This window comes from Lampetra fluviatilis, chromosome 38, assembly GCF_964198595.1.
Source record: "Lampetra fluviatilis chromosome 38, kcLamFluv1.1, whole genome shotgun sequence".
In the NCBI taxonomy this organism is placed as follows: domain Eukaryota; kingdom Metazoa; phylum Chordata; class Hyperoartia; order Petromyzontiformes; family Petromyzontidae; genus Lampetra; species Lampetra fluviatilis.
The window spans coordinates 3,572,548-3,593,190 of record NC_136312.1 but is presented as its reverse complement, the minus strand read 5'-3'; the positions used below and the strand labels follow the sequence as shown (position 1 = coordinate 3,593,190).

Sequence of the window (20,643 nt, the reverse complement as noted above, 5' to 3'; positions counted from 1 at the left end):
CACCCACCACCCCACCACCCCACCACCCCACCACCCACCACCCACCACCCCCACCACCCCACCACCCACCACCCCACCACCCCACCACCCCACCACCCCACCACCCACCACCCCATCACCCCACCACCCCACCACCCATCACCCCACCACCCACCACCCCACCACCCCACCACCCACCACCCCACCACCCACCACCCCACCACCCCACCACCCCACCACCCCACCACCCACCACCCCACCACCCCACCACCCACCACCCCACCACCCACCACCCCACCACCCCACCACCCCACCACCCCACCACCCACCAGCCCACCACCCACCACCCCACCACCCCACCACCCCACCACCCATCACCCACCACCCCACCACTCCACCACCCCACCACCCACCACCCCACCACCCACCACCCCATCACCCATCACCCCACCACCCATCACCCCAACACCCCAACACCCCACCACCCCACCACCACACCACCCCACCACCCCACCACCCACCACCCCACCACCCCACCACCCCATCACCCACCACCCCACCACCCCACCCCACCACCCACCACCCCACCACCCACCACCCCACCATCCCACCACCCACCACCCCACCACCCCACCACCCCACCACCCCACCACCCACCACCCCACCACCACACCACCCACCACCCCACCACCCCACCACCCCACCACCCCACCACCCATCACCCCACCACCCCACCACCCCACCACCCATCACCCCACCACCCACCACCCCACCACCCCACCACCCACCACCCACCAACCCACCACCCACCACCCCACCACCCCACCACCCCTCCACCCCACCACCCACCACCCCACCACCCCACCACCCACCACCCCACCACCCACCACCCCACCACCCCACCACCCCACCACCCCACCACCCACCACCCCACCACCCCACCACCCATCACCCCACCACCCATCACCCCACCACCCCACCACCCCACCACCCCACCACCCATCACCCCAACACCCCAACACCCCAACACCCCACCACCCCACCACCCCACCACCCCACCACCCCATCACCCATCACCCCACCCATCACCCCAACACCCCACCACCCCACCACCCCACCACCCCACCACCCACCACCCCACCACCCCACCACCCCACCACCCACCACCCCACCACCCCACCACCCCACCACCCACCACCCCACCACCCCACCACCCCACCACCCATCACCCCACCACCCATCACCCCACCACCCCACCACCCCACCACCCCACCACCCCACCACCCACCACCCCACCACCCCACCACCCCACCACCCACCACCCCACCACCCCACCACCCCACCACCCACCACCCCACCACCCCACCACCCCACCACCCATCACCCCACCACCCATCACCCCACCACCCCACCACCCCACCACCCCACCACCCATCACCCCACCACCCATCACCCCACCACCCCACCACCCCACCACCCCACCACCCACCACCCCACCACCCCACCACCCATCACCCCACCACCCATCACCCCACCACCCCACCACCCCACCACCCCACCACCCATCACCCCAACACCCCAACACCCCAACACCCCACCACCCCACCACCCCACCACCCCACCACCCCACCACCCCATCACCCATCACCCCACCACCCATCACCCCAACACCCCAACACCCCACCACCCCACCACCCCACCACCCCACCACCCACCACCCCACCACCCCACCACCCCACCACCCACCACCCCACCACCCCACCACCCACCACCCCACCACCCCACCACCCACCACCCCACCACCCCACCACCCCACCACCCATCACCCCACCACCCATCACCCCACCACCCCACCACCCCACCACCCCACCACCCATCACCCCACCACCCATCACCCCACCACCCCACCACCCCACCACCCACCACCCCACCACCCCACCACCCATCACCCCACCACCCCACCACCCCACCACCCATCACCCCAACACCCCAACACCCCACCACCCCACCACCCATCACCCCACCACCCATCACCCCACCACCCCACCACCCACCACCCCACCACCCCACCACCCCACCACCCATCACCCCAACACCCCACCACCCCACCACCCCACCACCCCACCACCCCATCACCCATCACCCCACCACCCATCACCCCAACACCCCAACACCCCACCACCCCACCACCCCACCACCCCACCACCCACCACCCCACCACCCCACCACCCCATCACCCACCACCCCACCACCCCACCACCCCACCACCCCACCACCCCACCACCCCACCACCCATCACCCCACCACCCATCACCCCACCACCCCACCACCCCACCACCCCACCACCCATCACCCCACCACCCATCACCCTACCACCCCACCACCCCACCACCCCACCACCCACCACCCCACCACCCCACCACCCCACCACCCATCACCCCACCACCCATCACCCCACCACCCCACCACCCCACCACCCCACCACCCATCACCCCACCACCCATCACCCCAACACCCCACCACCCCACCACCCCACCACCCATCACCCCACCACCCCACCACCCCACCACCCCACCACCCCACCACCCACCACCCCACCACCCACCACCCGATCACCCCACCACCTCATCACCCCACCACCCCACCACCCACCACCCACCACCCCACCACCCCACCACCCACCACCCATCACCCCAACACCCCACCACCCCACCACCCATCACCCCAACACCCCACCATCCCACCACCTCACCACCCCGCCACCCACCATCCCACCACCCACCACCCCACCACCCCACCAACCATCACCCCACCACCCCACCACCCCACCACCCCACCACCCCCCCCCCCAAGAGCAAAGGGGTAGTACCGGCGCCACGACTGACGTTAAAGAACCAAGCCGATCGTTTCTCTCGAGTCGACCGAATGAGTTCCGATGTGGAATTCCAAACGCTGGCTCGGGGTGAGGGGGGGGGTGGCATCGATCGAGATTGGTGCCGATGTTTTTGTTGTTTTGTTTGTCCTCCTGCTCCTACCCCTCCTCTTGTCCAACAAGTCGTGTGCCAACGTCCTCCTCTGGACTCAAATGCCGACATGAGCGCGCTGGCGCGGGAGAAGACGTACTTCACCTCCGGGGAGACCGTGCTCTTCACCTGCCATGATCGAAACATGTACACGCTCTTGTGCGACAGGGGCCGGTGGCGGCCGATTGGAAGAAATCGAAAGTGCAAAGGTAAGCGTAAGGTAAACGTTTGAAAGTGTGAATGATTTTGATAGCATGGCTGCTCGTCATCGAACGCGGACGGGTCACCGCGTCACGCGCTTTCGGATGCGCTTCTGGATGCGCTTCTGGATGCGCTTCTGGATGCGCTTCTGGATGCGCTTCTGAATGCGCTTCTGGATGCGCTTCTGGATGCGCTTCTGGATGCGCTTCTGGATGCGCTTCTGGATGCGCTTCTGGATGCGCTTCTGGATGCGCTTCTGGATGCGCTTCTGGATGCGCTTCTGGATGCGCTTCTGGATGCGCTTCTGGATGCGCTTCTGGATGCGCTTCTGGATGCGCTTCTGGATGCACTTCTGGATGCGCTTCTGCGGCCGATGTCAGGAAGCCGCTGGAGCTATGCGCTTTTAAGTCATCGGCGAGATTGGAAGTTCACGTCTTTGGCACCGCTTTTGTGTTTTAGTTTAATTGCCAGCGATTGGAATGTTGCATTAAAGCAGCGGAAACAAACTCGGTCGACTCGGGCGAGACGATCGGCTTGGTTCTTTAACTTCAGTCGCGACACCGCCACTACCACTTTACCCTTGGGGGGGGGGGGGGGGTGGCTCAAGCAAGGCCGTAGCCATGGAGTCAACATTGGGGGGGACCAAATCTTCCAGAGGGTCTGGGGGTCTAATTTAGAAAACTTCCTTTCTACGTGACTTTACCGAAAGAATCACAGAGTGTTATTATTAAGTTTGTTGTTTACATCTGTAATTGTGGAATGATTTTGATGATGCCTGTTGATCGTTGTATCGCCCTTCAAAAACGAGCATCTTAGCTGAGTGGGCTTGATTCGATGGAGAAATACACTCCCGATTCAGAAATGCACTAACTACGTTGATGAAAAGCTGCGTGGTAAGTCGTGCCAGTGGGTGAACGACCTGGGCACAGATCCCCCGCTGTGTCATGCGCCTTAGGTGGGATCCGTTGAGTCGACACGACGCAGCCTTAAAAGCCGAGAGACTTTGAAAACTGTTTTTTTGTTTTCCCACGGAGACGAGCGATTTGGTTGAAAAACAGCAAACATCATAAACAATTATTAAGACTTGGTGTGGGAATTACGCATTGCGAATGGAACGTGCTGATAACGAATCAAAGAGACGGGATGGTGATCTGTAACGTGGTTACAGAACCTAAACAGAGGACGCTCACTAACCCATTACTCTACAACCATCGGTGTGAAAAATAAGTCTCTATTATTGATATATTACTTTGTCTGTTGTGCTATATCTATCGCGTTAGTTTATCATTTTAAAATAGTTTAAACTTGTATGTATGTTGAACTTCTGTTGCACCGTACGTAGCCAACCGTGCAATTCAGAGGTGCGAGCGCTAATCAGACGTGCGGGAAAAATAGTATAAACACAGTCGCCATAAATGTGTAGTGTTGATTTGAAGCTTTTGTCACCTACGTGACTTTACCGAAAGAACCAAAGAGTATAAATGTGTCGTGTCAACGATTCAGAGGCACAGTTTCTAGGAGGCACCTTCTTCATGAACACCTCTCACGGTCTCGTCCACACACAGTGGATCAGCCGAGCCTGTGCACAACCCGAACCGTCAAACGCTGACGGCGCTCACCGAGATTTCCGACAACTTCCAGCAGCACAATATTCGTTCCTCGTCATAACGGAGCTCGTTCCTCGTCACAACGGAGCTCGTTCCTGGTCATAACGGAGCTCGTTCCTCATCATAACGGAGCTCATTACGCGTCATAACGGAGCTCGTTCCTCGTCATAATGGAGCTCGTTCCTCGTCATAACGGAGCTCGTTCCTCGTCATAACGGAGCTCGTTCATCATCATAACGGAGCTCATTCCGCGTCATAACGGAGCTCGTTCCTCGTCATAACGGAGCTCGTTCCTCATCATAACGGAGCTCGTTCCTCGTCATAACGGAGCTCATTCCGCGTCATAACGGAGCTCGTTCCTCGTCATAACGGAGCTCGTTCCTCGTCATAACGGAGCTCGTTCCTCGTCATAACGGAGCTCGTTCTTCTTCATAACGGAGCTCGTTCCTCGTCATAACGGAGCTCGTTCCTCATCATAACGGAGCTCATTCCGTGTCATAACGGAGCTCGTTCCTCGTCATAACGGAGCTCATTCCTCATCATAACGGAGCTCGTTCCGCGTCATAACGGAGCTCGATCCTCGTCATAACGGAGCTCATTCCGCGTCATAACAGAGCTCGTTCCTCGTCATAACGGAGCTCGTTCCGCGTCATAACGGAGCTCGTTCCGCGTCATAACGGAGCTCGTTCCTCGTCATAACGGAGCTCGTTCCGCGTCATAACGGAGCTCGTTCCACGTCATAACGGAGCTCGTTCCACATCATAACAGAGCTCGTTCCTCGTCATAACGGAGCTCGTTCCTCGTCATAACGGAGCTCATTCCGCGTCATAACAGAGCTCGTTCCTCGTCATAACGGAGCTCGTTCCGCGTCATAACGGAGCTCGTTCCGCGTCATAACGGAGCTCGTTCCTCGTCATAACGGAGCTCGTTCTGCGTCATAACGGAGCTCGTTCCTCGTCATAACGGAGCTCATTCCGCGTCATAACAGAGCTCGTTCCTCGTCATAACGGAGCTCGTTCCACGTCATAACAGAGCTCGTTCCTCGTCATAACAGAGCTCGTTCCTCGTCATAACGGAGCTCGTTCCTCGTCATAACGGAGCTCATTCCGCGTCATAACAGAGCTCGTTCCTCGTCATAACGGAGCTCGTTCCGCGTCATAACGGAGCTCGTTCCGCGTCATAACGGAGCTCGTTCCTCGTCATAACGGAGCTCGTTCTGCGTCATAACGGGGCTCGTTCCACATCATAACGGCGTTCGTTTCTCGTCATAACGGAGCTCGTTCCTCGTCATAACGGAGCTCGTTCCTCGTCATAACGGAGCACGTGCTGCGTCATAACGGAGCACGTTCCGTGTCATAACGACACGAGTACCTCGTTCCGCGTATTGTTTGAAAAGTGTTCCATAATTGAATAACTATGTTGTAGAGAAAGCGCGTTACAGTTCTAACACGGCCATGCGTGAAGCGACGATTTAGTCTTCACAGTCTCTACAGTCTTTACAGTCGAGAAGTCTATACAGTATTTAGTCTATACAGTCTGTACAGTACTTGCGGTATACGCAGCATGTACAGTATTTACAGTCTATACGAGCCGCGCTGGTCGAGTTAACTTACCCGCCACCATGATTGGCTCAGCCAATGAGAGCGACGTACTCTCTCAGCCAATCAGACCCCCCACACCACTTTGCGATTCGATTCGATTACCACGATTCGTAGTACGCAATTAAATAAATAAAGACCGATTGTTGCTCGGTCGTTCTCGCACGGCTCACGTGGAGACCGACTGGCAGCTTTCCCAGGGCTTGATCCGGGACTACAGTGGTTGCTGGCTGTGTGTGCCCTGATGCCAGACATTGTCATCCCCACACTTCAACCAAACTCCACAAATCCCACATTACGTCATCCCCACACTTCAACCAGACTCCACAAATCCCACATTACGTCATCCCACACTTCTACCAGACTCCAAAAATCCCACATTAAGTCATCCCCACACTTCTACCAACTCCGCAAATCCCACATTACGTCATCCCACACTCCTACCAGACTCCACAAATCCCACATTAAGTCATCCCGCATTTCTACCAAACCCCACAAATCCCACATTAACTCATCCCCACACTTCTACCAAACTCCACAAATCCCACATTACGTCATCCCCACACTTCTACCAAACTCCACAAATCCCACATTACGTCATCCCACACTTCTACCAGACTCCACAAATCCCACATTAATTCATCCCCACACTTCACACAGACTCCACAAATCCCACATTACGTCATCCCCACACTTCTACCAAATTCCACAAATCCCACATTACGTCATCCCACACTTCTACCAGACTCCACAAATCCCACATTACGTCATCCCCACACTTCTACCAAACTCCACAAATCCCACATTACGTCATCCCCACACTTCAACCAGACTCCACAAATCCCACATTAATTCATCCCACACTTCTACCAAACTCCACAAATCCCACATTACGTCATCCCACACTTCAACCAAACTCCACAAATCCCACATTACGTCATCCCACACTTTTACCAGACTCCACAAATCCCACATTACGTCATCCCACACTTCTACCAGACTCCACAAATCCCACATTACGTCATCCCCACACTTCTACCAAACTCCACAAATGCCACATTACATCATCCCCACACTTCTACCAAACTCCTCAAATCCCACATTACGTCATCCCACACTTCTACCAGACTCCACAAATCCCACATTACGTCATCCCACACTTCTACCAAACTCCACAAATCCCACATTACGTCATCCCACACTTCTACCAAACTCCACAAATCCCACATTACGTCATCCCCACACTTCTACCAGACTCCACAAATCCCACATTACGTCATCCCCACACTTCACCCAGACTCCACAAATCCCACATTACGTCATCCCACACTTCTACCAAACTCCTCAAATCCAACAATACGTCATCCCCACACTTCTACCAGACTCCACAAATCCCATATTACGTCATTCTCACACTTCTACCAACTCCACAAATCCCACATTACGTCATCCCCACACTTCTACCAAACTCCACAAATCCCACATTACGTCATCCCACACTTCTACCAGACTCCACAAATCCCACATTACGTCATCCCTACACTTCTACCAAACTCCTTAAATCCCACATTAGGTCATTCCCACTCTTCTACCAGACCCCACAAATCCCACATTACGTCATCCCCACACTTCTACCAAACTCCTCAAATCCCACATTAAGTCATCCCACACTTCTACCAGACTCCACAAATCCCACATTACGTCATCCCCACACTTCTACCAAACTCCTCAAATCCCACATTAAGTCATCCCACACTTCTACCAGACTCCACAAATCCCACATTAATTCATCCCACACTTCTACCAAACTCCTCAAATCCCACATTAATTCATCCCACACTTCTACCAAACTCCACAAACCCCCCATTACGTCATCCCACACTTCTACCAAACTCCACAAATCCCACATTAAGTCATCCCGCACTTCTACCAAACTCCACAAATCCCACATTACGTCATCCCACACTTTTACCAGACTCCACAAATCCCACATTACGTCATCCCACACTTCTACCAGACTCTACAAATCCCACATTACGTCATCCCCACACTTCTACCAAACTCCACAAATCCCACATTACATCATCCCCACACTTCTACCAAACTCCTCAAATCCCACACTTCTACCAGACTCCACAAATCCCACATTACGTCATTCTCACACTTCTACCAACTCCACAAATCCCACATTACGTCATCCCCACACTTCTACCAAACTCCACAAATCCCACATTACGTCATCCCACACTTCTACCAGACTCCACAAATCCCACATTACGTCATCCCTACACTTCTACCAAACTCCTTCAATCCCACATTAGGTCATTCCCACTCTTCTACCAGACCCCACAAATCCCACATTACGTCATCCCCACACTTCTACCAAATTCCTCAAATCCCACATTAAGTCATCCCACACTTCGACCAAACTCCACAAATCCCACATTACGTCATCCCCACACTTCTACCAAACTCCTCAAATCCCACATTAAGTCATCCCACACTTCTACCAGACTCCACAAATCCCACATTACGTCATCCCCACACTTCTACCAAACTCCTCAAATCCCACATTAAGTCATCCCACACTTCTACCAGACTCCACAAATCCCACATTAATTCATCCCACACTTCTACCAAACTCCTCAAATCCCACATTAATTCATCTCACACTTCTACCAAACTCCACAAATCCCACATTACGTCATCCCACACTTCTACCAAACTCCACAAATCTCACATTAAGTCATCCCACACTTCTACCAGACTCCACAAATCCCACATTAATTCATCCCACACTTCTACCAGACTCCACAAATCCCACATTACGCCATCCCACACTTCTACCAGACTCCACAAATCCCACATTAAGTCATCCCACACTTCTACCAAACTCCTCAAATCCCACATTACGTCATCCCACACTTCTACCAGACTCCACAAATCCCACATTATGTCATCCCACACTTCTACCAAACTCCACAAATCCCACATTACGTCATCCCACACTTCTACCAAACTCCACAAATCCCACATTACGTCATCCCCACACGTCTACCAGACTCCACAAATCACACATTACGTCATCCCCACACTTCACCCAGACTCCACAAATCCCACATTACGTCATCCCACACTTCTACCAAACTCCTCAAATCCAACATTACGTCATCCCCACACTTCTACCAGACTCCACAAATCCCACATTACGTCATTCTCACACTTCTACCAACTCCACAAATCCCACATTACGTCATCCCCACACTTCTACCAAACTCCACAAATCCCACATTACGTCATCCCACACTTCTACCAGACTCCACAAATCCCACATTACGTCATCCCTACACTTCTACCAAACTCCTTAAATCCCACATTAGGTCATTCCCACTTTTCCACCAGACCCCACAAATCCCACATTACGTCATCCCCACACTTCTACCAAACTCCTCAAATCCCACATTAAGTCATCCCACACTTCTACCAGACTCCACAAATCCCACATTACGTCATCCCCACACTTCTACCAAACTCCTCAAATCCCACATTAAGTCATCCCACACTTCTACCAGACTCCACAAATCCCACATTAATTCATCCCACACTTCTACCAAACTCCTCAAATCCCACATTAATTCATCCCACACTTCTACCAAACTCCACAAATCCCACATTACGTCATCCCACACTTCTACCAAACTCCACAAATCCCACATTAAGTCATCCCGCACTTCTACCAAACTCCACAAATCCCACATTACGTCATCCCACACTTTTACCAGACTCCACAAATCCCACATTACGTCATCCCACACTTCTACCAGACTCCACAAATCCCACATTACGTCATCCCCACACTTCTACCAAACTCCTCAAATCCCACATTAAGTCATCCCACACTTCTACCAGACTCCACAAATCCCACATTACGTCATCCCCACACTTCTACCAAACTCCTCAAATCCCACATTAAGTCATCCCACACTTCTACCAGACTCCACAAATCACACATTAATTCATCCCACACTTCTACCAAACTCCTCAAATCCCACATTAATTCATCCCACACTTCTACCAAACTCCACAAATCCCACATTACGTCATCCCACACTTCTACCAAACTCCACAAATCTCACATTAAGTCATCCCACACTTCTACCAGACTCCACAAATCCCACATTAATTCATCCCACACTTCTACCAGACTCCACAAATCCCACATTACGTCATCCCACACTTCTACCAGACTCCACAAATCCCACATTAAGTCATCCCACACTTCTACCAAACTCCTCAAATCCCACATTACGTCATCCCCACACTTCTACCAAACTCCACAAATCCCACATTAAGTCATCCCACACTTCTACCAGACTCCACAAATCCCATATTACGTCATCCCACACTTCTACCAGACTCCACAAATCCCACATTAAGTCATCCCACACTTCTACCAAACTCCACAAATCCCACATTACGTCATTCTCACACTTCTACCAAACTCCACAAATCCCACATTACGTCATCCCCACACTTCTACCAAACTCCACAAATCCCACATTACGTCATCCCCACACTTCTACCAAACTCCACAAATCCCACATTACGTCATCCCACACTTCTACCAAACTCCACAAATCTCACATTACGTCATCCCCACACTTCTACCAAGCTCCACAAATCCCACATTACGTCATCCCCACACTTCTACCAAACTCCTCAAATCCCACATTAAGTCATCCCACACTTCTACCAAACTCCACAAATCCCACATTACGTCATCCCCACACTTCTACCAAACTCCTCAAATCCCACATTAAGTCATCCCACACTTCTACCAGACTCCACAAATCCCACATTACGTCATCCCCACACTTCTACCAAACTCCTCAAATCCCACATTAAGTCATCCCACACTTCTACCAGACTCCACAAATCCCACATTAATTCATCCCACACTTCTACCAAACTCCTCAAATCCCACATTAATTCATCCCACACTTCTACCAAACTCCACAAATCCCACATTACGTCATCCCACACTTCTACCAAACTCCTCAAATCCCACATTACGTCATTCTCACACTTCTACCAAACTCCACAAATCCCATATTACGTCATCCCACACTTCTACCAAACTCCACAAATCCCATATTACGTCATCCCCACACTTCTACCAAACTCCACAAATCCCACATTACGTCATCCCACACTTCTACCAAACTCCACAAATCCCATCTTACGTCATCCCCACACTTCTACCAAACTCCACAAATCCCATATTACGTCATCCCACACTTCTACCAAACTCCGGAAATCCCATATTACGTCATCCCCACACTTCTACCAAACTCCACAAATCCCATATTACGTCAATCCCACACTTCTACCAAACTCCACAAATCCCACATTACGTCATCCCACACTTCTACCAAACTCCTCAAATCCCACATTACGTCATTCTCACACTTCTACCAAACTCCACAAATCCCATATTACGTCATCCCACACTTCTACCAAACTCCACAAATCCCATATTACGTCATCCCCACACTTCTACCAAACTCCACAAATCCCACATTACGTCATCCCACACTTCTACCAAACTCCACAAATCCCATATTACGTCATCCCCACACTTCTACCAAACTCCACAAATCCCATATTACGTCATCCCACACTTCTACCAAACTCCACAAATCCCATATTACGTCATCCCCACACTTCTACCAAACTCCACAAATCCCATATTACGTCAATCCCACACTTCTACCAAACTCCACAAATCCCACATTACGTCATCCCACACTTCTACCAAACTCCACAAATCCCATATTACGTCATCCCACACTTCTACCAAACTCCACAAATCCCATATTACGTCATCCCCACACTTCTACCAAACTCCACAAATCCCACATTACGTCATCCCACACTTCTACCAAACTCCACAAATCCCACATTACGTCATCCCACACTTCTACCAGACTCCACAAATCCCATATTACGTCATCCCCACACTTCTACCAAACTCCACAAATCCCACATTACGTCATCCCACACTTCTACCAGACTCCACAAATCCCATATTACGTCATCCCCACACTTCTACCAGACTCCACAAATCCCACATTACGTCATCCCCACACTTCTACCAGACTCCACAAATCCCACATTATGTCATCCCCACACTTCTACCAAACTCCACAAATCCCACATTATGTCATCCCCACACTTCTACCAGACTCCACAAATCCCACATTACGTCATCCCCACACTTCTACCAGACTCCACAAATCCCACATTACGTCATCCCCACACTTCTTCCAAACTCCACAAATCCCACATTACGTCATCCCACACTTCTACCAAACTCCTCAAATCCCACATTACGTCATCCCCACACTTCTACCAAGCTCCACAAATCCCACATTACGTCATCCCCACACTTCTACCAAACTCCACAAATCCCACATTACGTCATCCCCACACTTCTACCAAACTCCACAAATCCCACATTACGTCATCCCACACTTCTACCAAACTCCACAAATCCCACATTACGTCATCCCCACACTTCTACCAAACTCCACAAATCCCACATTAAGTCATCCCACACTTCTACCAAACTCCACAAATCCCACATTAAGTCATCCCACACTTCTACCAAACTCCACAAATCCCACATTACGTCATCCCCACACTTCTACCAAACTCCAGAAATCCCACATTACGTCATCCCACACTTCTACCAAACTCCACAAATCCCACATTACGTCATCCCACACTTCTACCAAACTCCACAAATCCCACATTACGTCATCCCACACTTCTAGCAAACTCCACAAATCCCACATTACGTCATCCCCACACTTCTACCAAACTCCACAAATCCCACATTACATCATCCCACACTTCTACCAAACTCCACAAATCCCACATTACGTCATCCCCACACTTCTACCAAACTCCACAAATCCCACATTAAGTCATCCCACACTTCTACCAAACTCCACAAATCCCACATTAAGTCATCCCACACTTCTACCAAACTCCACAAATCCCACATTAAGTCATCCTACACTTCTACCAAACTCCACAAATCCCACATTACGTCATCCCACACTTCTACCAAACTCCACAAATCCCACATTACGTCATCCCACACTTCTACCAAACTCCACAAATCCCACATTACGTCATCCCCACACTTCTACCAAACTCCACAAATCCCACATTACTTTATCCCCGCACTTCACCCAGACTCCACAAATCCCACATTACGTCATCCCACACTTCTACCAAACTCCACAAATCCCACATTACGTCATCCCCACACTTCTACCAAACTCCACAAATCCCACATTACGTCATCCCCGCACTTCACCCAGACTCCACAAATCCCACATTACGTCATCCCACACTTCTACCAAACTCCACAAATCCCACATTACGTCATCCCCACACTTCTACCAAACTCCACAAATCCCACCCGCCAGTTTTCTAACATATCCGTGTGTTTTGGTGTTGTTGTTATCAGACTCCCAAGATGACTTCAATGCATCCTTGCGTGAGTTTACACGAGTATAACAAACCTTTGCCTTCAGTGATCGTACCGGTTGAATGCGCGACATGGAGAGAGACAAACACGGCAAATGATCAGTGAACGTTGAGTGGAAGATGTCTGGACTGTATGTTGGTAGCAATTGTGAGATATATCACCAAGTACATTCCATTAACCAGCGCACAGCAGCGCGTCGGAACGCCGTCGTCACTGGTAGGCTGACATCTATGCCAAGGAAGGCAGATGCAGATTATCGGCAAAGTGCGTTTTTTAAAATTAATCTATATTTTTTAATAGGAAAAAAAATATTCAAAACCTCTATCATGTTTTTTTTAAATTGCCGGTTAAACGTAATTTAACGCAACCGGTGGTTCCCCTACTATTTCAAGATTGGCCTTCACCAAAGGAATGGGGAATGTCCACCAACGGCTAAAGTCGACAGAAGCGTGTTGAAGCAAACGGTGCAGTGTTTGCTTTAACACGTTAATATTATTAATCCTTGATCGTTTCTGCGTGGATTAAATATCGGCAGTTCTATAGTTTTGACAGATTTTTCCGTACCTACTAAATGGATGGCCCCTTACTCCACGCGTGGGAGTGTGATGCCCTCTACTGTGTGCAACAGAGATCACTCCAAGAAGGGGTCTCAGAGGTAGCTCTGTTATGTCCGCTTCCACGGGCCGTTCTGTGACACGAAGGGCTGCACTGTGCTGTGAGAGGTCGGAGCGTGAATACTTTGCCCTGACGTCGATACAACGATTAGAATTAGAGATAAAAACTCGGCAAAGTCAACATACTTATACTCATATTACAGTCCTGAGGTTCTGAAAAGCTCATATTTGTCATTATGTAATTACTTAATATTTTAATGGTTAATTTCACGTGAGAAAAAAAAACCACGTGAAGCATCACACAGCCCTTGTGAATCATCAAGTGAAGCAGCATTAATCTGTTTATGTTTTATTGCAGTACGCTACCTGGAGTGGCTCATAGGATTTGGAAAAAGGCGAAATTCACTCGGTAATTTTTAAAAATACATTATACATTTAATTCAGCAACTTATCTTCGGGCAACCTTTTTTTTATTCTAAACGGCGCCAAATGAGTTTTTGTTATTGTTGTTGTTACAATTGTAAAAATGCGGCATCGTATTTATACTGACATGTACAGTATCTGTTGTGTTCATGATAATAATTTGCGACCTTTAAATTGTAGCTTTTTGTAGCCAATGCAAACAAAAAAATCCATAATTACTTTTCGGTTAAACCACGTACGAGTTTTATACCAAATATCTTGTCGTCGCCATGTTTACACGTTCATTGTTGTTTGTATGTGGACAGTGTATCGATCACATTTTGACCGATGCAAACTCCTCCTCCCTCCACCATCCTCCTCCTCCTTCCTCCACCTTCCACCATCCTCCACCATCCTCCTCTCTCCATCATCCTCCTCCCACCACCATCCTCCTCCTCCATCCTCCACCATCCTCCACCTCTCTCCTCCATCCTCCACCTCTCTCCTCCATCCTCCCACCACCATCCTCCTCCTCCCTCCACCATCCTCCTCCTCCCACAACCATCCTCCACCATCCTCCACCTTCCTCCTCCTCTCTCCACCATCCTCCTTCCTCCACCATCCTCCTCCTTCCTCCTCCATCCTCCTCCATCCTCCACCATCCTCCTCTCTCCACCATCCTCCACCTCCCTCCACCATCCTCCTCCTCTGTCCACCATCCTCCACCTTCCTCCACCATCCTCCTCCTTCCTCCACCATCCTCCACCATCCTCTTCCTCTCTCCACTATCCTCCACCATCCTCCACCTTCCTCCACCTGCCTCCACCATCCTCCACCATCCTCCTCTCTCCACCATCCTCCACCATCCTCCTCCTCTCTCCACCATCCTCCTCCTTCCTCCACCATCCTCCACCTCCCTCCACCATCCTCCACCATCTTCCTCCTCTGTCCACCATCCTCCACCTTCTTCCACCATCCTCCTCCCTCCACCATCCTCCTCCCACCACCATCCTCCTCCTCGTCCCTGCACCATCTTGCTCTTCCCTCCACCTCCTTCCTCCACCAAGAAGTGAGCAGACGATGTTTGTTGCACCACGTGAAAACATAGACATGCAGTTTTTACACATTCCATCAGGCACACAGCCTTCTGGGAGTACAATTGACCAAGAAAAAACTCCACACACTCGTTTTGTTTGGTTCTCTTCGGTAAAGTCACATAGATAGAAAACTTGTGATAAAAATTAAGTGAATGAAAATTAAAAAAAACATTAATGTAGACTGTAGCCTGATTCTTAATCGTAGTGAGTGTACTGTCAGTCTATAATGTAGACTGTAGCCTGGTTATTAAGCTGGGTGAGTGTACTGGCAGTCTATAGTGTAAACTGTAGCCTGGTTATTAAGTTTGGTGAGTGTACTGTCAGTCTATAATGTAGACTGTAGCCCGGTTATTAAGCTGGGTGAGCGTACTGGCAGTCTATAATGTAGACTGTAGCCTGGTTATTAAGCTGGGTGAGCGTACTCGCAGTCTATAATGTAGACTGTAGCCTGGTTATTAAGCTGGGTGAGTGTACTGGCAGTCTACAATGTAGACTGTAGCCTGGTTATTAAGCTGGGTGAGCGTACTCGCAGTCTATAATGTAGACTGTAGCCTGGTTATTAAGCTGGGTGAGTGTACTGGCAGTCTACAATGTAGACTGTAGCCTGGTTATTAAGCTGGGTGAGCGTACTGGAAGTCTATAATGTAGACTGTAGCCTGGTTATTAAACTGGGTGAGTGTACTGGCAGTCTACAATGTAGACTGTAGCCTGGTTATTAAGCTGGGTGAGCGTACTGGAAGTCTATAATGTAGACTTATTCTTGATTCTTTCGGTAATAAAAAATCAAATAAGAATAATTCAAAAATTAAATTTTTATAAAAAAATAAAGATAAAAATGTAAAACAAAAACCACGACGTGTCGATCACAACACAATCGATCGTCTTCAGAAGGAAAGAGGGGGATGGTCACCTAAGGCCACGGTTTATAAAGGTTTAAAAAATGGGCGTGGCACAAGAGCAAGAGCTCGTACGGCACAACGAAGTGGGTGGGGCATATGTGCCCTGGGGTTAGAGCGCACCAATGAGAAGCACGGAACGTGCCGTGCCCTGGGGTCAGAGAGCACCAATGAGAAGCACGGAACGTGCAGTGCCCTGGGGTCAGAGAGCACCAATGAGACGCACGGAACGTGCCGTGCCCTGGGGTCAGAGAGCACCAATGAGAAGCACGGAACGTGCAGTGCCCTGGGGTCAGAGAGCACCAATGAGAAGCACGGAACGTGCAGTGCCCTGGGGTCAGAGAGAACCAATGAGAAGCACGGAACGTGCCGTGCCCTGGGGTCAGAGAGCACCAATGAGAAGCACGGAACGTGCAGTGCCCTGGGGTCAGAGAGCACCAATGAGACGCACGGAACGTGCCGTGCCCTGGGGTCAGAGAGCACCAATGAGAAGCACGGAACGTGCAGTGCCCTGGGGTCAGAGAGCACCAATGAGAAGCACGGAACGTGCAGTGCCCTGGGGTCAGAGAGAACCAATGAGAAGCACGGAACGTGCCGTGCCCTGGGGTCAGAGAGCACCAATGAGAAGCACGGAACGTGCCGTGCCACAAAACGTCTCGGTGTCAGAACGAAGTGGGCGGGGCATATGGTAAGACAACAATAAAACGACACAAATCAAGTCACGACTTGACTTGTGCTCCCTAGACAAGAAAACACAAATCAAGTCATGACCCAAAGTGGTTGATGACATCTTTCCAATGATTGGTGAGGGGATGATTATAATCTAACAAAAAAACTAACAAAAATGGGGGCGGGTACGTTTCCTCGGCCAGCGCGGCTCGTAAAGACTGTACAGACTGTATAGACTGTATAGACTGTAAGTCCTCGCTTAACGCGTTGCGGTGTTCACACGAGAACGCGCTGTTGCTGTAACGCGGTTCTTCCTTTTGGGAACGCTTTTTCGCACAACGCGGAACGCGCGCCGTTATAACGCCATTCATGAGCGGTCGATGACGAACTAATTTCTTGAGCTGCGCGGTGTAGTGATACAATGCGCGGGATGAAACAGTAACGCGGTGGCGTTCCCCCAGTTATGTTTCCCACCATCCCACCGTGTGTAGTAGTAGTTGTGGTGGTGGTACGTCGCATCTCGCCAAACTTTATCGTGACATTATTTACGGGGACATTTCTCTTCTTGGTAGAAGGGAAGTAATAAAATAATAAAAATAAAACATAATAAAATAATTCTCACGACGTTTCGGCCACAACGCAAGCAGCCGTCATCAGGTGAAAACCAGGTATGTCGAGGCGACAGACCTGTCGAAGCGACAGACCTGGTTTTCACCTGAGGACGGCTGCTTGCGTTGTGGCCGAAACGTCGTGAGAATTGTATTTTATTATATTTTATTTTTATTATTTTATTACTTCCCTTCTACGTGACTTTACCGAAAGAACCAAGAAGATGAATCCCTGCAGTCACGAAAGCTTTATACGGGGAAATTGTTTTCAAGTGAACGCGTTTTTCGCTTTACTCGGCACTTTTCAGCAACGCATCTACGGAAGAGCGCTCTAACGAGTCGGCGTTCTGTGGAGTCGCGCTGAGCGAGGTCTGCCTGTGTTCCGTGCAAACAAGGTTTCTATTTGGTGTTTGAACATCTTAACACCTCTTTTACTGCTAGAAAGGGTAAACTCCTAGTATAATATTTTCATACGTATACACTGCTATTCATTCAGCCATAACGAGAAGGATAGGGTGGTTTCGAGTACAGACATGTGCTGCCGAGGGTTGCCATCTCGTCAGGTTTGAACCCGGGCATTCTGGGAATTGGCATCTGTGCTCGGTCGACGGCAGGAATCCGTTTGTAGTGAGATCTGGTAGCGGTATTGCTGTGTTGAACTTCATCATCACAGTGTATGTGGACAGCTTTGATAGACTTGGGCTTTGAGAAATATGCCTGTGTTTGGTCCACAGTGGACATGGTGACAGCCCTACGTGTGCCCCCCCCCCCCCCCGTCCCATGCCTGTCTCGTGGTTTTCACACGAGGTGGACCTGCTAAGAAGCATCGCCTCCTGTTGTGTTTACAGACGTGAACTGTGGAATTCTGACCGTAGCCAATGCTGTTTGCACTCAAGATAGAGTGGCCAAATGCAGCTGCAATGATGGGTGAGTTGAATGTTGCTTCCTCTACCAGTTACGTTTCTAAAGGGCCTGAATATGGGAGGCCATTTTCTATTATCAATCTCCTTCCTTGTGTCCTGCCATAACACTGGTTTATCCAGTATCTGACACGTGATAGGGGCCAGCAGTGGAAAGACTATGGCTCATGATGTGGCCCAGTCTGTGTCCCTGGCAAGGATCCTTTTCGGCGGATGGCACTGTGTCTCGCTGGGGTCACACGGGTCGATAGAGTAGCCCACTTACGGACGTTGACTTGTGACCTGCCAACTTAAAGGAGATTCAGACATACCTAGCTCAGCGTATCCGGGACTCAACGCGATCGTATTTTTTACAATCTGCTTGCCTTTTGATTGCAACACCTGTGTGCTTGAGTTAGTTCCACTTAGATAGATTCTGGCTTTTGTAAAGCCTACGGCCTTTTGTGGGAATGTATGGATGCAGGGCTGGATTCAGGTTCTTGTAGGCCCTAGGCACTTCTGTTTTGTAGGCCTTCAGTGATAACTTTCTCCAATTCCTACTGCTGCTGCCCCATGTTACTCCAGTCGCTGTCACTCCGCTTGTTTCACGCGGTACATCGTCCAGCCGCTGGACAGATGTCGTCACTGCTGATACCGTTCATTGTTAAGTCTGTGCCCTCATTCGATGGGAGTGCGCTGTGTGCCGCAGATAAGCAGATTTTAATTGTTATTGGTGCACATTTTTTTGCAATGAAAAAATCTAAAAAGGTTCATTTCTGGTGTTAATTTATCTCACCTTGTGAAAAAATATATTGACATTGACACGACTCTGCCTCTTTGTATGTACACTGTGCCTATCCTTGCTATATAAATATATTTATTCAATAAGATATCTTGGTCAAAATCTTTGTCATACAAACAAAAATAAACGTGGTCAAAATTAGTTTTTGTAGCCCTTTAGTTTTCGTAGGCCATAAGCACAGTGCCTACTGTGCCTATTGGATAATACGGCCCTTATAATGTATATATATAGAACTTCTTTCACACAGTACATATTCAACCGTGCTAATCGGAGGTGCGAGAATGGCTGTTTGGAAACACGAGCAGCCAATGGGCCCGGGAGACTATTGAGGATTAACAAGTGCCCCGGACCACTTTTGAGGCAAGCGGCACGATTTGCCATGTACCAGTCGACTGCTCTCACACGCACTTCCGTCCCCGAAGGCTCCAAGTGTGGCCTCAACCTGTTTGCAGGTTCCCAATTGAAAGCAGGCAACGTAGATGCGTGATTGTGTGGCTCTGTTGTGATGGGCCACAAGTAACGGGATGCTTTTTGCCAAAGATACGTGTTGGTCGGGTCGCCCAACGTCACCTGCCAAGCCAACGGGAGGTGGTCGGATAACCATCCGGAGTGTAAACGTAAGTGGCGCGCTGAAGGCCCCCAGTCTTCCTGCACTTTGTCTCTAGAGGTGCTTGAGTAATCCCCCCC

General features: G+C 50.5%; 1 protein-coding gene across 4 annotated transcripts in view; it reads left to right on the top strand.

Moving 5' to 3' along the window:
- LOC144945564 (sushi, von Willebrand factor type A, EGF and pentraxin domain-containing protein 1-like) overlaps positions 1–20,643 on the top strand; it is a 46,215-nt gene that overhangs the window by 7,966 nt on the left and 17,606 nt on the right. For 2 of the 4 annotated variants that reach the window (XM_078874053.1, XM_078874050.1), the window contains exons 5-9: positions 3,035–3,211; positions 13,949–13,978; positions 14,942–14,992; positions 19,104–19,182; positions 20,497–20,573. In XM_078874053.1, the coding sequence (XP_078730179.1) occupies positions 3,035–3,211; positions 13,949–13,978; positions 14,942–14,992; positions 19,104–19,182; positions 20,497–20,573 (414 nt within the window). The remainder of the gene's footprint in view (positions 1–3,034; positions 3,212–13,948; positions 13,979–14,941; positions 14,993–19,103; positions 19,183–20,496; positions 20,574–20,643) is intronic. The other 2 variants (XM_078874051.1, XM_078874052.1) reach the window with 2 other exon arrangements.